The 20421-nt window shown below is 41.3% G+C and overlaps 1 protein-coding gene across 2 annotated transcripts in view; it reads left to right on the forward strand.

Annotated features, from left to right (window-relative positions):
* LOC135107261 (condensin-2 complex subunit D3-like) overlaps positions 1-20421 on the forward strand; it is a gene marked incomplete at its 3' end in the record, with an annotated part of 131665 nt that overhangs the window by 32341 nt on the left and 78903 nt on the right. For both annotated transcript variants that reach the window (XM_064016921.1, XM_064016923.1), the window contains 1 exon segment: positions 15701-15854. In XM_064016921.1, the coding sequence (XP_063872991.1) occupies positions 15701-15854 (154 nt within the window).

Consider the following 20421-nt stretch of genomic DNA (forward strand, 5'->3'; position numbering starts at 1 on the left):
ATAAGTTATTTGTATAAGTTTCATTAAGTTTGGAGCAATAGTTTTTCTTTTTAATGAAAATATGAAAAATTGAGCTTTAGATTTTTGCATATTTTGATAACAGTTTTTCTTGGATTTTTCTTGAAAACTTGTCATAAGATACTTTGATGCTTTTGTAAGAAAATTTTGTGACCATTTTCACTTGGTTTTGTCAAGAAAAAAATTTTTTTCCTCATCTGGATATTCCTTGAGGTTGAAAAAAAAAAAAACACCCAATCTAAATTCTGTCACATAATTTTGTAGGTATTTTAATTCCCTTTCTGATGACACCAGAATAATCAAAATCAGACAGTAATTTTTTTTTTTTTAATATGTTCGAAGGACACTGGCCAAGGGCAACAAAAATCCAATAAAAAAAATATGCCCACTGGATTGCCAGCCCCATAAAAGGGTCAAAGCAGTGGTCAAAAATTGATGAATAAGTGTCTTGAAACCTCCCTTTTGAAGGAATTCAAGTCATAGGAAGGTGGAAATACAGAAGCAGGCAGGGAGTTCCAGAGTTTACCAGAGAAAGGGATGAATGATTGCGAATACTGGTTAACTCTTGCGTTAGAGAGGTGGACAGAATAGGGGTGAGAGAAAGAAGAAAGTCTTGTGCAGTGAGGCCATGGGAGGAGGGGAGGCATGCAGTTAGCAAGATCAGAAGAGCAGTTAGCATGAAAATAGCGGTAGAAGACAGCTAGATATGCAACATTGCGGCGGTGAGAGAAAGGCTGAAGACAGTCAGTTAGAGGAGAGGAGTTGATGAGACGAAAAGCTTTTGATTCCACCCTGTCTAGAAGAGCAGTATGAGTGGAACCCCCCCCAGACATGTGAAGCATATTCCATACATGGATGGATAAGGCCCTTGTACAGAGTTAGCAGCTGGGGGGGTGGAGAAATACACCTCAGTAGGGAAAGAAGTTAGTTTTGAGATATAATACTTTAAAGTTTAAAGAGACACTCACATGGTTTTCATCCATATATAACTATGTAATACTGGAATGTTTAGGTGCCAAGTATTATGATGTATTTTTTTGAATTGTAGATGATTTTGAGCCATAATTGCAAGCTTTAGATTCATAGATGACTTATTTTGTTAGCATCTAGAATCTCTTAGATGGAATATTACACTTCAATTTTACAATGAGGGCATGCCATACTGATGCATGTGCTCTGCTCTCAGCTAATGTCTGGTGTGCATTTGCCAATATCTCGCTCCTTTGGGTAAGGTAGGACTTCCTTTTATCCATTGTGGTGAAAGAGAGCAAAAAAAGTGGGGAGTGAATGAATACTAAGCGAGTACAGAAATTGATGAAAGAGAGCGTCACAAACTCCCTCCCTCTCTCTAAGTGTGTACAACATGCACTGTCACTGAGGATGTCTGAGGCTCTTTCTTGCTTCCACTTTGCTAGGCTGTGAGAGGAAACGTCCATACTCCATCATAAAGAAAACTGTTCCTTGTAAACTTTCTTAGTTTTTTTTTATGAATTTTTTTCTACAACCATCTCCCACCTACAGTGACCTTGACTAAGCAACTGAGTGTGAGCAGGGAGCATTTAAATGGGTATTTAAATGGCATTTGAATGTAGATGATGAATTATCATACATGCATTGTGAAGTTTTATGCCTAAGGATGTCATGGGATGATTTTTGCATTTTCTATATTTTTTTGATTTTCTGCTTGGACAGTCCCCTTAAAAGGGTTTGTTATACCCAAAATTCGGTAAACAGAGGTTTGTTACATTGACAGTTTATTGTATTAAAAAATATGTAACCAAAAAACTGAGGTTATTTTTTTGGGGATTTAAATGGATTAATGACATTTCAGTTCATTTCACTGGGGAAAATTGATTTGACATTTTAACAAGTTGAGTTGTGAGATTTCACGGAATGAATTAGACTCGTGAGTCAAGGTACTACTGTATTAGGTTGGTAATACCACACATTGGAATCCAGACAGAGAAACACACACACACACACGCACATCCAGCTGATCAGATGCATCCATAGCAGCTCCAAGAATTTACCTAGGTGTTGGTTGTACAGGGGGGATAAGCTTGAGTCCTGTCTCCATAATAGGGAATTGTGTGATGTGTGAATGCAAGGGAAGTGAAGTGTAAATTGGGAAGTGGCCAAATGTATGAAAGGTAAACAATATCAGTGATATTAACAGGGAAGATGGCAGCCGGCATGGCAGATACTTTCTAAGGTTTCAAGGGAGAAGACTGTAGCTCATACAAATAAATAAGTATGGAAAATTGAAGAAGAAAATGTGAAAATATGAGAAAAAATATGTAACTTAGCAGTGATAATATAGACGTGGAAGGAAGAGAGAGAGGTGGGTGGTGACAATATAAAAAAGATACCCAGTGATATAATAAAGATGAAGAAGAGGGAGATGGAAAAAGAAAAAGAAAACAAAGAACTGAAAGAAGAGGTGACAAAAATAGTGGACATAAACAAGAAACTCAAGGAAGAGAATGAGGGGTTAAAGAAAGGTTTACAAGAGAGAGAGAGATTAAGGTTGGTAAAGTAAAAGACTTAGTGACAGAGGAAGTCAGAAGTTGGAAAGAAGAGAGAGAACAACAACAAAAGATGGATATGGAAAAGATAATAAAGCAACAGCAACAGAAACACAATAATGATATGGAAAAGAAAGATTAAAATAATAAAGGAAAAAGGTAATCTTGTGAGAGACATGGTACAGAGAAAGATGTATGTGGTGGTATTTGGTGTCAAGGAGAAGAACCTACCCATGAAAATAGCTAGAGAGAAAGAAGAGATGAAAAGGGCCAAGGAAATTATAGCAGAACTGGTTAGAAGGAGAGGAGATATATGAACAAATTGAAGAGATTTACTGGATTAGAAATAGAAAGTATGAAAAAATGGGACAAGACCAATGAAAATAAGATTCATGTCACAAACAGCAATGGAAAATGTCTTATAAGGAAAAGGAAAATTGGCAAAAGTAGAAGGAATGAAGTGAATATGGATAAAAGAGATATGAACAAAGAAGAGAGAAGCATATTAAAAGAGTTGAGAGTAGAGGCCCAGCCAAAAAGTGAGGAGAGAACACAGGAACAAGTGAGGAGATTCACTTGGAAAGTTGTGGACATGAAAGTGAAAAGATGGTAGTACAAAGATGCCATGGAAGATCACCAAGCAGAAGCTTAAAAATTATGTATACAAATAAAGATGGTTTGGTGTTGAGCCTATTGGAACTCAAAGTCTACCTAAAGATCAATAAACTATACGTGGTATGTTTATTGAAAACCGAACTAAAAGAGGAAATAAAGTTGAGATTTGCAAAGCAAGGATATTGCACATGGAGGAGGGATAGAAAAGGAAAGAGAGGAGGAGTGATGATATTGTTGTTGAGGAAGTGGAATATGGTGATGGAATGGTGGAAACATTGAGTATTGTGATTAAAATCAAAGGAAGTGAAAAAAAATAAAATCATTGTGACATAACATACCACCAAAAACTAATGCATGGGAGACCAATAAATATAAAATTATGCAACTAGAAATGAGAAATAGAGGAAATGATAAGGAAAAGTAACAAAGTGCTCTTAGTAGGCAACTTCAACACAGAAGGAATTAACTAGAAGGAGATGGAAGCGAAGGAAAATGCTGTGTCATGGAGTGAAGAACTTATGCATACCATGATGGTGAATACAATGAAACAGTGGATGAACGAGCCTACAAGATGCAGAGAAGAACTATCACAGTTGGACTTAGTGTTTATGAAAACCCCAGAAAGTAGACCAAGTATATGTTGCCTGAGTTGACTGGGAAGAAGTAATCATATGACAATAGAAATAGTCTTTTTTTTTTTTTTTTTTTTTATGTAGGAGGGACACCAGCCAAGGGCAACAAAAAAAAACAATAAAAAAAAAAGAAAAACCCACTGAGATGTCAAGCCTCTAATAGGGTCCCAAGTAGTAGTAAAAAATTGAAGGACAAATGTCTTGAAACCTCCCTCTTGAAGGAATTCAAGTCATGGGAAAGTGAAAATACAGAAACAGGCAGGGAGTTCCAGAGTTTACCAGAGAAAGGGATGAATGATAGAGAATACTGATTAACTCTTGCATTAGAGAGGTAGATAGAATAGGGTTGAGACAAAGAAGAAAGTCTTGTGCAGCAAGACTGTGGGAGGAGGGGAGGCATGAAGTTATCAAGATCAGAAGAACAGTTAGGATGAAAATAGTGTTAGAAGATAGCTAGAGATGCAGCATTGCAATGATGAGAGAGAGGCTGAAGACAGTTGGTTTGAGGAGAGGAGTTGATGAGACAAAAAGCTTTTGGTTCCACTCTCTAGAAGAGTAATATGAGACATGGAGTATGTGAAGTATACTCCGTACATGGACAGATAAGGCCCTTGTACAGAGTTAGCAGCAACGGGGGGATGAGAAGAACTGCTGGAGATGTCTCAGAATGCCTAACTTCATAGAAGCTGTTTCACCTAGAGATGAGATGTGAAGTTTCCAGTTTAGATTTTAAGAAAAGGACAGATGGAGGATGTTCACTGTAGAAGAGGGGGATGGTTGAGTGTCATTAGAGAAGTGGGGATAGATGTCTGGAAGGTTGTGTCAAGTTGATAGATGGAAGAATTGAGTTTTTGAGGCATTGAACAATAACAAGTTTGCTCTGCCCCAGTCAGAAATTTTATAAAGATCTGAAGCCAGGTGTTCTGTGGCTTCCCTGTGTGAACTGTTTGCTTCCTGAAGGGTTGGATGTCTACGAAAAGACATGGAAAAGTGAAGGATGGTATCATCAACTTAGGAGTGGATAGGACAAGAGGTTTGGTTTAGAAGGTGATTGATGAATGATAGGTGACAGGACAGAACCCTGAGGAACATCACTGTTAATAGGTTTAGGAGAAGAACAGTGACTGTCTACCACAGGAACAGCAGAATGGTCAGAAGGGAAACTTGAGATGAAGTTGCAGAGAGAAGGATAGAACCTGTAGGAGGGTAGTTTGGAAATCAAAGCTTTGTGCCAGACTCCATCAAAAGCTTTTGATATGTCTAAGGCAACAAGAAAAGTTTCACCAAAATGTCTAAAAGAGGATGACCAAGACTCAGTAAGGAAAGCCAGAAGATCACCATAGAGCAGCCTTGATGGAATTCATACTGATAATCATATAGAAGGTTGTGAAGTGATAGGTATTTTAAGAATTTTCTTGTTGAGGATAGATTTAAAAACTTTAGATAGGCAAGAAATTTAAGCAATAGGACGGTAGTTTGAGGGGTTAGAACAGTCACCCTTTTTAGGAATAGACTGAATGTAGGCAAACTTCCAGCAAGAAGGAAAGGTAGATGTTGACAGAGTTGAAAGAGTTTGACTAGGCAAGGTGCAAGCACAGAGGTGTAGTTTCAGAGAACGATAGGAGGGACCCCATCAGGTCCATAAGCCTTCTGAGGGTTTAGGCCAGCAAGGGCATGGAAAACATTATTGTGAAGAATTAAATAGGTAGCACGAAGTAGTCAGAGGGTGTAGGGGAGATAGAGAGGAACAAACCCTGAATTGTCCAAGATAGAGTTTTAGCAAAGGACTGAGCGAAGAGCTCAGCTTTAGAGATAGATGTGATTGCAGTGGTGCCATCTGGTTGAAATAAAGGAGGGAAAGAAGAAGCAAAGTTATTGGAGATGTTTTTGGCTAGGTGCCAGAAGTCATAAGGAGAGTTAGATCTTGAAAGATTTTGACAATTTCTATTAATGAAAGAGTTTTTGGCTAGTTGGAGAACATACTTGGCATAGTTCCAGGCAGAAATATGGAACACATGAGATTCTGGTGATGGAAGGCTCAAGTGCCTTTTATGGGCCACCTCTCTATCATACATACCACGAGAAGAGGCTGTGTTAAACCAAGGTTTGGAAGGTTTAGGTTGAGGAAAAGAGTGGGGAATGTATGCCTCCATGTCAGATACTATCACCTCTGTTATGCCCTCAGCATACAGAGATGAATCTCTGCAATGAAAGCTGTAGTCATTCCAAGGAAAATCAGCAAAATACCTCCTCAGGTCCCCCCAACTAGTAGGGGCAAAATGCCAGAGGCACTTCCGCTTAGGGGAATCCTGAGGAGGGATTGGAGCAATAGAACAAGATACAGATATGATATTGTGATCGGAGGAACCCAATGGAGAAGAGAGGGTAACAGCATTAGTAGAAGGATTAGAGATCAGGTAAAGGTCAAGAATGTTGGGCGTATCTCCAAGATGGTCATGAATACATGTAAGGTGGTGCACCAACTACTCTAGGTTGTGGAGGATAGCAAAGTTGAAGGCTAGTTCATCAGGATGTTCAGTGAAGGGAGAGGAAAGCCAAAGTAAACATCAAAGTCTCCAAGAGTGAAGATCTCCGCAAAATGGAAGAGAGTCAAAATATGCTCCACTTTGGAAGTTAAGTAGTCAAAGAATTTCTTATAGTTATAGTAGTTAGATGAGAGGTATACAGCACAGATAAATTTAATTTGAGAGGATTTTATAGTCGTAGCCAGATAGTGGAAAACTCAGAAGATTCTAGAGCATGGGCACTAGAGCAGGTTAAGTTGTTGTGCACATAAATACAACATCCAGCTTTGGATTGAAAATGAGGATAGAGAAAGCAGGAGGGAACAGAAAAGTCAGTTTTTTTTTTTTTTATGTAGGAAGGATACTGGCCAAGGGCAACAAAAATCTAATAAAAAGTGCCCACTGAAATGCCAGTCCCATAAAAGGGTCAAAGCAGTGGTCAAAAATTGGTGGATAAGTGTCTTGAAACCTCCCTCTTGAAGGAATTCAAGTCGTAGGAAGGTGGAAATACAGAAGAAGGCAGGGAGTTCCAGAGTTTACCAGAGAAAGGGATGAATGATTGAGAATACTGGTTAGCTCTTGCATTAGAGAGGTGGACAGAATAGGGGTGAGAGAAAGAAGAAAGTCTTGTGCAGCGAGGCCGCGGAAGGAGGGGAGGCATGCAGTTAGCAAGATCAGAAGAGCAGTTAGCATGAAAATAGCGGTAGAAGACAGCTAGATATGCAACATTGCGGCGGTGAGAGAGAGGTTGAAGACAGTCAGTTAGAGGAGAGGAGTTGATGAGACGAAAAGCTTTTGATTCCACCCTGTCTAGAAGAGCAGTATGAGTGGAACCCCCCCAGACATGTGAAGCATACTCCATACATGGGCGGATAAGGCCCTTGTACAGAGTTAGCAGCTGGGGGGTGAGAAAAACTGGCGGAGACGTCTCAGAACACCTAACTTCATAGAAGCTGTTTTAGCTAGAGATGAGATGTGAAGTTTCCAGTTCAGATTATAAGTAAAGGACAGACCGAGGATGTTCAGTGTAGAAGAGGGGGACAGTTGAGTGTCATTGAAGAAGAGGGGATAGTTGTCTGGAAGGTTGTGTCGAGTTGATAGATGGAGGAATTGAGTTTTTGAGGCATTGAACAATACCAAGTTTGCTCTGCCCCAATCAGAAATTTTAGAAAGATCAGAAGTCAGGCGTTCTGTGGCTTCCCTGCGTGATATGTTTACCTCCTGAAGGGTTGGACGTCTATGAAAAGACATGGAAAAGTGCAGGGTGGTATCATCAGCGTAGGAGTGGATAGGACAAGAAGTTTGGTTTAGAAGATCATTAATGAATAATAAAAAGAGAGTGGGTGACAGGACAGAACCCTGAGGAACACCACTGTTAATAGATTTAGGAGAAGAACAGTGACCGTCTACCACAGCAGCAATAGAACGGTCAGAAAGGAAACTTGAGATGAAGTTACAGAGAGAAGGATAGAAACCATAGGAGGGTAGTTTGGAAATCAAATCTTTGTGCCAGACTCTATCAAAGGCTTTTGATATGTCCAAGGCAACAGCAAAAGTTTCACCAAAATCTCTAAAAGAGGATGACCAAGACTCAGTAAGGAAAGAAAGCCAGAAGATCACCAGTAGAGCGGCCTTGACGGAACCCATACTGGCGATCAGATAGAAGGTTGTGAAGTGATAGATGTTTAAGAATCTTCCTGTTGAGGATAGATTCAAAAACTTTAGATAAGCAGGAAATTAAAACAATAGGATGGTAGTTTGAGGGATTAGAGCGGTCACCCTTTTTAGGAACAGGTTGAATGTAGGCAAACTTCCAGCAAGAAGGAAAGGTAGATGTTGACAGACAGAGCTGAAAGAGTTTGACTAGGCAAGGTGCAAGCACGGAGGCACAGTTTCTGAAAACAATAGGAGGGACCCCATCAGGTCCATAAGCCTTCCGAGGGTTTAGGCCAGCGAGGGCATGGAAAACATCATTGCGAAGAATTTTAATAGGTGGCATGAAGTAGTCAGAGGGTGGAGGAGAGGGAGGAACAAGCCCAGAATCGTCCAAGGTAGAGTTTTTAGCAAAGGTTTGAGCAAAGAGTTCAGCTTTAGAAATAGATGTGATAGCAGTGGTGCCATCTGGTTGAAGTAGAGGAGGGAAAGAAGAAGAAGCAAAGTTATTGGAGATATTTTTGGCTAGATGCCAGAAATCACGAGGATAGTTAGATCCTGAAAGGTTTTGACATTTTCTGTTAATGAAGGAGTTTTTGGCTAGTTGGAGAACAGACTTGGCATGGTTCCGGGCAGAAATATAAAGTGCATGAGATTCTGGTGATGGAAGGCTTAAGTGCCTTTTGTGGGCCACCTCTCTATCATGTATAGCACGAGAACAAGCTGTGTTAAACCAAGGTTTAGAAGGTTTAGGACGAGAAAAAGAGTGAGGAATGTACGCCTCCATGCCAGTCACTATCACCTCTGTTATGCGCTCAGCACACAAAGACGGGTCTCTGACACGGAAGCAGTAGTCATTCCAAGGAAAATCAGCAAAATACCTCCTCAGGTCCCCCCAACTAGCAGAGGCAAAACACAAGAGGCACCTTCGCTTAGGGGATCCTGAGGAGGGATTGGAGTGATAGGACAAGATAAAGATATGAGATTGTGATCGGAGGAGCCCAACGGAGAAGAAAGGGTGACAGCATAAGCAGAAGGATTAGAGGTCAGGAAAAGGTCAAGAATGTTGGGCGTATCTCCAAGACGGTCAGGAATACGAGTAGGGTGTTGCACCAATTGCTCTAGGTCATGGAGGATAGCAAAGTTGTAGGCTAGTTCACCAGGATGGTCAGTGAAGGGAGAGGAAAGCCAAAGCTGGTGGTGAACATTGAAGTCTCCAAGAATAGAGATCTCTGCAAAAGGGAAATTCTTTGACTACTTAACTTCCACTTTGGAAGTTAAGTAGTCAAAGAATTTCTTATAGTCAGAGGAGTTAGGAGAGAGGTATACAGCACAGATAAATTTAGTATGAGAGTGACTCTGTTGTCGTAGCCAGATGGTGGAAAACTCGAAAGATTCAAGAGCGTGGGCACGAGAGCAGGTTAAATCATTGCGCACATAAACGCAGCATCCAGCTTTGGATCGAAAATGAGGATAGAGAAAGTAGGAGGGAACAGAAAAGGGGCTACTGTCAGTTGCCTCAGACACCTGAGTTTCAGTGAGGAAAAGAAGATGAGGTTTAGAAGAGGCGAGGTGGTGTTCTAAAGATTGAAAATTAGATCTTAGACCGCGAATGTTGCAGAAGATAATGAAGAAAAAGTTGAGGGGGGTGTCAAGACACTTAGGGTCGTCGACAGAAAGGCAGTCCGACCTGGGGACATTTATGGTCCCCTCCCCAGATGGGGACTCCGAGGCTGGTGTAGGAGTCGGCATGATGATTTAAAAATTTTTGGGTGAAGGGTGTGTGTGTGTTATTAGGTTGCTTCAGACACCTGTGTTTCAATGAGGAAAAGATGAGGTTTAGTAGAGGAGAGGTGGTCTAATGATTGAAAATTAGATCTAAGACTGAATGTTGCAGAAGTTAATGAAGAAAAAGTTGAGGGGGGGGGGTGTCAAGACACTTAAGGTCAATACCAGAAGAGCAGTCCAACCTAGGGACATTTTTGGCCCCCACCCCAGATGGGGACTCTGAGGCAGGTGTAGGAGTTGCCATGATAATTTTGAATTTTGAGTGAAGGGTGTGTGTGTAATTAGGTGCTTGTAATTTTGTGTGAAGGGAGAGAGTCTTTAGAGTGCAGGCTGTGACTGTCCCCTTGTTTTGTGATACATGAAGGTAAACGTTCAGTGAGGTCACAGCTGTGTTTAATGATAAGTTGACAGTACCCCCTGATCCAGTGCTTTAGACATCAATGGGAGTACTTATTGTTTTGGCAGGTGCCTACTGCCTCCTCCTACAAGAGGAAACTGTTGCACAGGAATGAACAATTTAGAAATGGGAGACAGAACTATGCTAAGGCAAACTTTTGTAGAGCTTAATAAATTTTATGGAAAAATTAACTGGAATGAGCTGTTTGAAGGTAAAATAATACAAGATAAATATGAAATATTTTTTGAAGAGGATATTTTTCTGACAGGTCTCTGTCATGGAAGCAGTAGTCATTCCAAGGAAAATCAACAAATTACCTCCTCAGTTCCCCCAACTAGCAGTGGCAGAATGCTAGAGGCAGCTTTGCTTAGGGGGATCCTGAGGAGAGATTGGAATGATAGGACAAGATACAGATATGAGATTGTGATTGAAGGAGCCCAATGGAGAAGAAAGGGTAACATCATAAGCAGAAGGATTAAAGGTTAGGAAAAGGTTAAGAATGTTGGGTGTATCTCTAAGACAGTCAGGAATACGAGTAGGGTGCTGCACCAGTTGCTCTAGGTCATGGAGGGTAGCAAAGTTGAAGGCTAGTTCACCAGGATAGTCAGTGAAGGGAGAGGAAAGCCAAAGTTGGTGGTGCACATTGAAATCTCCAAGAATGGAGATCTCTGCAAAAGGGAAGAGTTAGAATGTGCTCCACTTTGGAAGTTAAATAGTCAAAGAATTTCTTATAGTCAGAGGAGTTAGGTGAGAGATATACAGCACAGATAATTTTAGTTTGAGAGTGACTCTAGTTGTTGCCAGATGGTGGAAAACTTGGAAGATTCAAGAGTGTGGGCACGAGAGGAGGTTAAGTCACTGCGCACATAAACACAACATCCAGCTTTGGATTGAAAATGAGGATAGAGAAAGTAGGAGGGAACAGAAAAGGGGCTACTGTCAGTTGCCTCAAGACACCTGTATTTCAGTGAGGAAAAGAAGATGAGGTTTAGTAGAGAGAGAGAGAGAGAGAGAGAGAGAGAGAGAGAGAGAGAGAGAGAGAGAGAGAGAGAGAGAGATGGTGAGCAGATAGGTGGTGTTTTACAGATTGAAAATTAGATCCAAGACCATGAATGTTGCAGAAGTTAATGAAGAAAAACTTGAGGAGGATTTCGAGATACTTAGGGTCAGTACCAGAAGAGCAATCCAACTTGGGAACATTTGTGGTCACCTCCCTAGATTGGGACTCTGAGGCTGGTGTAGGAGCCACCATGATAATTTTGAATTTTGAGTGAAGGGTGCTTGTAGTTTTGTGTGAAGGAAGAGGGCAGGCTGTGACTGCCCCCTTGTGTTGTGAGACACAAAGAAAAACGTTCAGTGAGGTCATAGCTGGGTTTAATGATAAGTTCACAGCATCCTCTGATCCAGTGCTTTAGACCTCACTGGGAGTAATTATAATTTCAGCAGGTGCCTGCTGCCTCCTGTCTGCATTAATACATTTCATATGTATAATGTACTTGCTTAAAAACCTTGGATGAAAAAATTTTCAGTATTCCATGCTCACCTGAAAAGCAGCTCCATTATTTGTTTTCATGGATACAGTACAGTTTCATCTGTTACTGCTCAGAATGAATGTTGTAATTTTTTTTTATTATTTTTTTTTTTTTTTTTTTTTTTTTTTTTATGTAGGAAGGATACTGGCCAAGGGCAACAAAAATCTAATAAAAAAAATGCCCACTGAAATGCCAGTCCCTAAAAGGGTCAAAGCAGTGGTCAAAAATTGGTGGATAAGTGTCTTGAAACCTCCCTCTTGAAGGAATTCAAGTCATAGGAAGGTGGAAATACAGAAGCAGGCAAGGAGTTCCAGAGTTTACCAGAGAAAGGGATGAATGATTGAGAATACTGGTTAACTCTTGCGTTAGAGAGGTGGACAGAATAGGAGTGAGAGAAAGAAGAAAGTCTTGTGCAGCGAGGCCGCGGAAGGAGTGGAGGCATGCAGTTAGCAAGATCAGAAGAGCAGTTAGCATGAAAATAGCGGTAGAAGACAGCAAGAGATGCAACATTGCGGCGGTGAGAGAGAGGCTGAAGACAGTCAGTTAGAGGAGAGGAGTTGATGAGACGAAAAGCTTTTGATTCCACCCTGTCTAGAACAGCAGTATGAGTGGAACCCCCCCAGACATGTGAAGCATACTCCATACATGGACGGATAAGGCCCTTGTACAGAGTTAGCAGCTGGGGGGGTGAGAAAAACTGGCGGAGACGTCTCAGAACACCTAACTTCATAGAAGCCGTTTTAGCTAGAGATGAGATGTGAAGTTTCCAGTTCAGATTATAAGTAAAGGACAGACCGAGGATGTTCAGTGTAGAAGAGGGGGACAGTTGAGTGTCATTGAAGAAGAGGGGATAGTTGTCTGGAAGATTGTGTCGAGTTGATAGATGGAGGAATTGAGTTTTTGAGGCATTGAACAATACCAAGTTTGCTCTGCCCCAATCAGAAATTTTAGAAAGATCAGAAGTCAGGCGTTCTGTGGCTTCCCTGCGTGATATGTTTACCTCCTGAAGGGTTGGACGTCTATGAAAAGACGTGGAAAAGTGCAGGGTGGTATCATCAGCATAGGAGTGGATAGGACAAGAAGTTTGGTTTAGAAGATCATTAATGAATAAAAAGAAGAGAGTGGGTGACAGGACAGAACCCTGAGGAACACCACAGTTAATAGATTTAGGAGAAGAACAATGACCGTCTACCACAGCAGCAATAGAACGGTCAGAAAGGAAACTTGAGATGAAGTTACAGAGAGAAGGATAGAAACTGTAGGAGGGTAGTTTGGAAATCAAAGCTTTGTGCCAGACTCTATCAAAGGCTTTTGATATGTCCAAGGCAACAGCAAAAGTTTCACCAAAGTCTCTAAAAGAGGATGACCAAGACTCAGTAAGGAAAGCCAGAAGATCACCAGTAGAGCGTCCTTGACGGAACCCATACTGGCGATCAGATAGAAGGTTGTGAAGTGATAGATGTTTAAGAATCTTCCTGTTGAGGATAGATTCAAAAACTTAAGATAAGCAGGAAATTAAAGCAATAGGACGGTAGTTTGAGGGATTAGAGCGGTCACCCTTTTTAGGAACAGGTTGAGTGTAGGCAAACTTCCAGCAAGAAGGAAAGGTAGATGTTGACAGACAGAGCTGAAAGAGTTTGACTAGGCAAGGTGCAAGCACGGAGGCACAGTTTCGGAGAACAATAGGAGGGACCCCATCAGGTCCATAAGCCTTCTGAGGGTTTAGGCCAGCGAGGGCATGGAAAACATCATTACGAAGAATTTTAATACGAGGCATGAAGTAGTCAGAGGGTGGAGGAGAGGGAGGAACAAGCCCAGAATCATCCAAGGTAGAGTTTTTAGCAAAGGTTTGAGGAAAGAGTTCAGCTTTAGAAATAGATGTGATAGCAGTGGTGCCATCTGGTTGAAGTAGAGGAGGGAAAGAAGAAGAAGCAAAGTTATTGGAGATATTTTTGGCTAGATGCCAGAAATCACGAGGGGAGTTAGATCTTGAAAGGTTTTGACATTTTCTGTTAATGAAGGAGTTTTTGGCTAGTTGGAGAACAGACTTGGCATGGTTCCGGGCAGAAATATAAAGTGCATGAGATTCTGGTGAAGGAAGGCTTAAGTACCTTTTGTGGGCCACCTCTCTATCATGTATAGCACGAGAACAAGCTGTGTTAAACCAAGGTTTAGAAGGTTTAGGACGAGAAAAAGAGTGAGGAATGTACGCCTCCATGCCAGAAGGATTAGAGGTCAGGAAAAGGTCAAGAATGTTGGGCGTATCTCCAAGACGGTCAGGAATACGAGTAGGGTGTTGCACCAATTGCTCTAGGTCATGGAGGATAGCAAAGTTGTAGGCTAGTTCACCAGGATGGTCAGTGAAGGGAGAGGAAAGCCAAAGCTGGTGGTGAACATTGAAGTCTCCAAGAATGGAGATCTCTGCAAAAGGGAAGAGGGTCAGAATGTGCTCCACTTTGGAAGTTAAGTAGTCAAAGAATTTCTTATAGTCAGAGGAGTTAGGAGAGAGGTATACAGCACAGATAAATTTAGTATGAGAATGACTCTGTAGTCGAAGCCAGATGGTGGAAAACTCGGAAGATTCAAGAGCGTGGGCACGAGAGCAGGTTAAGTCATTGCGCACATAAACGCAGCATCCAGCTTTGGATCGAAAATGAGGATAGAGAAAGTAGGAGGGAACAGAAAAGGGGCTATTGTCAGTTGCCTCAGACACCTGAGTTTCAGTGAGGAAAAGAAGATGAGGTTTAGAAGAGGAGAGGTGGTGTTCTACAGATTGAAAATTAGATCTTAGACTGCGAATGTTGCAGAAGTTAATGAAGAAAAAGTTGAGGGGGGTGTCAAGACACTTACGGTCGTCGACGGAAAGGCAGTCCGACCTGGGGACATTTATGGTCCCCTCCCCAGATGGGGACTCCGAGGCTGGTGTAGGAGTCGCCATGATTTTAAAATTTTTTGAGTGAAGGGTGTGTGTGTTATTAGGTGCTTGTAGTTTTGTGTGGAGGAAGAGAGTTGTCTTTAGAGAGCAGGCTGTGACTACCCCCTTGTGTTGTGAGACACAAAGGGAAACGTTCAGTGAGGTCACAGCTGGGTTTAATGATAAGTTCACAGCACCCCCTGAACAGTGCTTTAGACCTCACTGGGAGTAATTATCGTTTCGGCAGGTGTCTATGTTGATATGTATGTAGAATGGCTCTATAAAAAAACCTGAAAAATTGCTCACTGCTGGCACCTGATAATGGCCACTTCTCAGAAATTCCCCAATTGGGTTCAGTAATGAATGGTGGGATAAACAGGTGAATCACACACATATATTTTTAGTAGGGAGAAGGAAGGGGATGAAGAAGAAGGAGGAGTATGTGGACAAAGTAGGGAAAGAAGAAGAGGATGAGGACAAGGAGAGAGAGAGAGAGAGAGAGAGAGAGAGAGAGAGAGAGAGAGAGAGAGAGAGAGAGAGAGAGAGAGAGAGAGATGGTGAGCAGATAGCCAGTTGGTGTGAAATAATCTGCCAAATCATCACCATCCATCCATCTGTTGCATCTTTTTCAGTAATTGTGAATACTACTACCATCTTTGTCTCAGCTTATTGTTTTAAGTTAGGAGACATCATGCAATGCTCAAAAGCCATTAATTGTGCCATATATATGTTTGAATTGCTACAGTGAGTGGCAGAGTATGGGGGGGAATCATACACAATAGTATGAAATGTGAGGAGGGGAAGGAGGAAGAAGAGAGAGAGAGAGAGAGAGAGAGAGAGAGAGAGAGAGAGAGAGAGAGAGAGAGAGAGAGAGAGAGAGAGAGAGAGAGAGAGAGGGCACACCTGAAAGGTGAAAAGATGGTACAGGAGTACTCAGTGAAGTGTAAGTTACAGGTGGCCTTCAGAGACTTAAAAAGAAAACATAAAAAGTTATTAGGAATGCCCTCTAGAATGCCCCTTAAAATTTATGTTGCAGGAGAGCACTAATTTAAGGGAATTAAGCTATTGTAACCAACTTTTCTTATTTGCTGACTGTTACAGATTTCAAGTAGTGAATATAGTCAAGTGTCACATTGGGCAAGAGCACAATGAAGAAGCATGGACACTATTGGCAATGCTGTCAGGCTACATCACTATCAAGAATGTTGCTTTTGCTGTTGACTACTTTGAGCAACACTGCCAGAACACAGCAGAGGTGTGTAATGAATTCAGATTGTGACTTAGATTTTATGATGATGAATTATATAAAATAAAATAATTATACAAGTTTGCCATTTCCAGTAAAAGTTTGATAGCCATATGGCAATATTTAGCTCATTAAAATTATTATATATGATTTATGTTGAGCACACCCCTCTCTTCAGAAATCTCAATTTTTTTCTCTTTAATTTTGCCAGGTTTTGCCAGTTTTTATAATCTGAAAAAAAAAATTCTATATAAATATTAGGTCATTGTACATCTGGCATCTTAGTAGGTGTGAGAATGTGAGTTCCTAAGGACTAGCTCCCCAGTGTCTGCCAGAGTCATGGCATGAATGGATCTGTGATGCCCACAGAAAACTGGTGATGTCTCAAAAGTTATCATTACTTAGATCAATATTTTATTTATTTATTTTTTCTTATATTTAAGAAGGTCACTGTCCAAGGGAGACAAAACCGGAAAAAAAAAAGATCCCACTTGGGCACCAGTCTGAAAAGAGATGTCAAGAGAATCAATGAAAACTGAAGGATAAGTGTCTTGAAAGAGGAAGGAAATACAGAAGTAGGCAGGAAGTTCCAGAATTTACCAGAGAAAGGAATGAATGACTGAGCATACTGATTAACTCTTGCATTAGAAAGATGGACAGAATAGGGATGAGAGAAAGAAGAAAGTCTTGTGCAGTGAGTCTGTAGGAGGCGAGGCATGTAGTTAGCAAGATCAGAAGAGCAGTTAGCATGAAAATAGTGGTAGAAGATAGCAAGAGATGCAACATTGTGGCAATGAGAAAGAGGCTGAAGACAATCAGTTAGAGGAGAGGAGTTGATGAAATGAAAAGCTTTTGATTTCACACTGTCTAAAACAGCGGTATGACTGGAATCCATACATGTGAAGCATACTCCATACATGGGTGGATAAGACCCCTGTACAGAGTTAGCAGCTGGGGATGTGAGAAAAACTGGCAGAAATGATTCAGAATGCCTAACTTCATAGAAGCTGTTTTATCTACAGATGAGATGTGGTTTCCAGTTTAGATTATAAGTAAAGGACAGACTGAGGATGTTCATTGTAGAAGAGGGGGACAGTTGAGTGTCATTGAAGAAGAGGGGATAGTTTTCTGGAAGGTTGTGTTGAGTTGACAGATGGAGGAATTGAGTTTTTGAGCCAATGAATAAATACTAAGTTTTCTCAGCCCCAATCAGAAATTTTAGAGAGATCAGAAGTCAGGTGTTCTGTGGCTTCCCTGCATGGATTGTTTATTTCCTGAAAGGTTGGATGTCTACAAAAAGATGTGGAAAAGTGCAGGGTGGTATCATCAGTGTAGGAGTGGATAGAACAAGAAGTTTGGTTTAGAAGATCATTGATGAATAATAGGAAGAGAGTGGGTGACAGGACAGAACCCTGAGGAACACCACTGTTAATTAATAGATTTAGGATAAGAACAGTGACTGTCAACCACAATGGCAATAGAACGGTCAGAAAGGAAACTTGACATGAAGTTATAGAGAGAAGGATAGAAGCTGTTGGAGGTTATTTTGGAAATCAAAGCTTTGTGCCAGACTCTATCAAAAGCTTTTGATATGTCCAAGGCAACAGCAAAAGTTTCACCAAAATCTCTAAAAGAGGATGACCAAGACTCAGTAAGGAAAGCCAGAAGATCACCAGTAGAGCAGCCTTGATGGAACCCATACTGGAGATCAGGTAGAAGGTTGTGAAGTGATAGATGTTTAAGAATCTTCCTGTTGAGTATAGATTAAAAAATTTTTAGATAGGCAGGAAATTAAAGCAATAGGACGGTAGTTTGAGGGATTAGAACGGTCACCCTTTTTAGGAACAGGCTGAATGTAGGCAAACTTCCATCAAGAAGGAAAGTTAGATGTTGACAGACAGAGCTGAAAGAGTTTGACTAGACAAGGTGCAAGCACGGAGGCACAGTTTTGGAGAACAATAGGAGGGACCCCATCAGGTCCATAAGCCTTCCGAGGGTTTAGGCCAGCAAGGGCATGGAAAACATCATTGCAAAGAATTTTAATAGGTAACATGAAGTAGTCATAGGGTGGAGAAGAGGGAGGAACAAGCCCAGAATTGTCCAAGGTAGAGTTTTTAGCAAAGGATTGAGTGAAGAGTTCAGCTTTAGAAATATATGTGATAGCAGTGGTGTCATCTGGTTGAAATAAAGCAAAGTTATTGGAGATATTTTTGGCTAGATGCCAGAAGTCATAAGGAGAGTTAGATCTTGAAAGGTTTTGACACTTTCTGTTAATGAAGGAGTTTTTGGCTAGTTGGAGAACAGACTTGGTATGTTTCCGGGCAGAAATATAAAGTGCATGAGATTCTGGTGATGGAAGGCTTAAATACCTTTTGTGGGCCACCTCTCTATCATGTATAGCACGAGAACAAGCTGTGTTCAACCAAGGTTTGGAAGGTTTAAGTCGAGATAAAGAGTGAGGAATGTATGCCTCCATGCCAGACACTATCACCTCTTATGTGCTCAGCACACAAAGACGGGTCTCTGACACGGAAGCAGTAGTCATTCCAAGGAAAATCAGCAAAATACCTCCTCAGGTCCCCCCAACTAGCAGAGGCAAAACACCAGAGGCAACTTCGCTTAGGGGGATCCTGAGGAGGCATTGGAGCGATAGGACAAGATACAGATATGAGATTGTGATTGGAGGAGCCCAATGGAGAAGGAAGGATGACAGCATAAGCAGAAGGATTAGAGGTCAGGAAAAGGTCAAGAATGTTGGGTGTATCTCCTAGACAGTCAGGAATACGAGTAGGGTGTTGCACCAATTGGTCTAGGTCGTGGAGGGTTGCATAGTTGAAGGCTTGTTCACCAGGATGGTCAGTGAAGGGAGAGCAAAGCCAAAGCTGGTGGTGAACATTGAAGTCTCCAAGAATGGAGATTTCTGCAAAAAGGAAGAGGGTCAGAATGTGCTCCACTTTTTAAGTTAAATAGTCAAAGAATTTCTTATAGTCAGAGGAGTTAGGTGAGAGGTATACAGCACAGATAAATTTAGTTTGAGAGTGACTCTGTAGTCGTAGCCAGTTGGTGGAAAACTTGGAAAATTCAAGAGCATGGGCACAAAAGCAGGTTAAGTCATTGCACACATAAACACAACATCCAGCTTTGAATAAAAAATGAGGATAGAGAAAGTAGGAGGGAACAGAAAAGGGACTACAGTACTGTCAGTTGCCACAGACACCTGAGTTTCAGTGAGGAAAAGAAGAGGAGGTTTAGAAGAGGAGAGGTGGTATTCTACAGATTGAAAATTAGATCTTAGACCATGAATGTTGCAGAAGTTAATGAAGAAAAAGTTGAGGAGGGTGTCAAGACACTTAGGGTCATTGACAGAAAGGCAGTCCGACCTGGGGACATTTATGGTCCCCTTCCCAGATGGGGACTCCGAGGCTGGTGTATGAGTCGCCATGATAATTTTGAAACATAGATGTTAATAGACAGAGTTGAAAGAGTTTGACTAGGTAAGGTGCAAGCACGGAGCCACAGTTTCAGAGAACAATAGGAGGGATCCCATCAGGTCCAAAAGCCTTCTGAGGGTTTAGGCCTGTGAGGGCATGGAAAACATCACTGAAGGATTTTAATGGGTAGCATGAAATAGTCAGAGGGTGGAGGAGAGGAAAGAACTAACCCTGCATCATTCAAGATAGAGTTTTTAACAAAGTTCAGCTTTAGAAATATATGAGATAGCAGTGGTGCCATCAGGCTGAAATATAGGAGAGAAAAATGAAGAACCAAAGTTACTGGAGATGTTTTTGGCTAGGTACCAGAAGTCATGGGATCTTGAAAGATTTTGACACTATTAATGAAAGAATTTTTGGCTAGTTGGAGAACAGACAGCATCATTTTGAGCAGAAACATAAAGCACATGAGATTCAAGTGATGGAAGGCTGAAGTACCATTTGTGGGCCACCTCTATCATGTATAGCATCAAAATAGGCTGTGCTAAACCAAGGTTTGGAAGGTTTAGGTTGAGAGAAAGAGTGAGAAATGTACGCTTTAATGCCAGACACTATTACCTCTGTTATGGGCTCAGCAGACAGAGACAGGTCTCTGAAACGGAAGCAACAGTCATTCCAAGGAAAATCAGCATAATACCTCCTCAGGACCCCCAACTAGCAAGGACAAAACAGCAGAGGCACCTCTGCTTTGGCGGATCCAAGATACGGATGAGATTGTGATTGGAGGAGCCCATTAGAGAGAATAGGGTAACAGCATAAGCAGAAGGATTAAGGGTTAGAAAAAGGTCAAGAATGTATGGCATATCTCCAAGACGGTCAGGAATGTGAGTAGGGTGTTGCACCAGTTGCTGTAGGCTGTAGAGGATAGCAAAGTTAAAGGCTGGTTCACCAGAATGATCAGTGAAGGGGAAGGAAAAACCAAAGCTGGTGGTGAACACTGAGATCTCCAAGAATGGAGATCTCTGCAAAAGGGAAGAGAATCAGAATGTGCTCCACTTTGGAATTTAAGTAGTCAAACAATTTCTTATAGTCAGAGGAGTTTGGTGAGAGGTATACAGCACAGATAGATAAATTTAGTTTGAGAG

This window comes from Scylla paramamosain, chromosome 15 (assembly GCF_035594125.1).
Source record: "Scylla paramamosain isolate STU-SP2022 chromosome 15, ASM3559412v1, whole genome shotgun sequence".
Taxonomy (NCBI): Eukaryota; Metazoa; Arthropoda; class Malacostraca; order Decapoda; family Portunidae; genus Scylla; species Scylla paramamosain.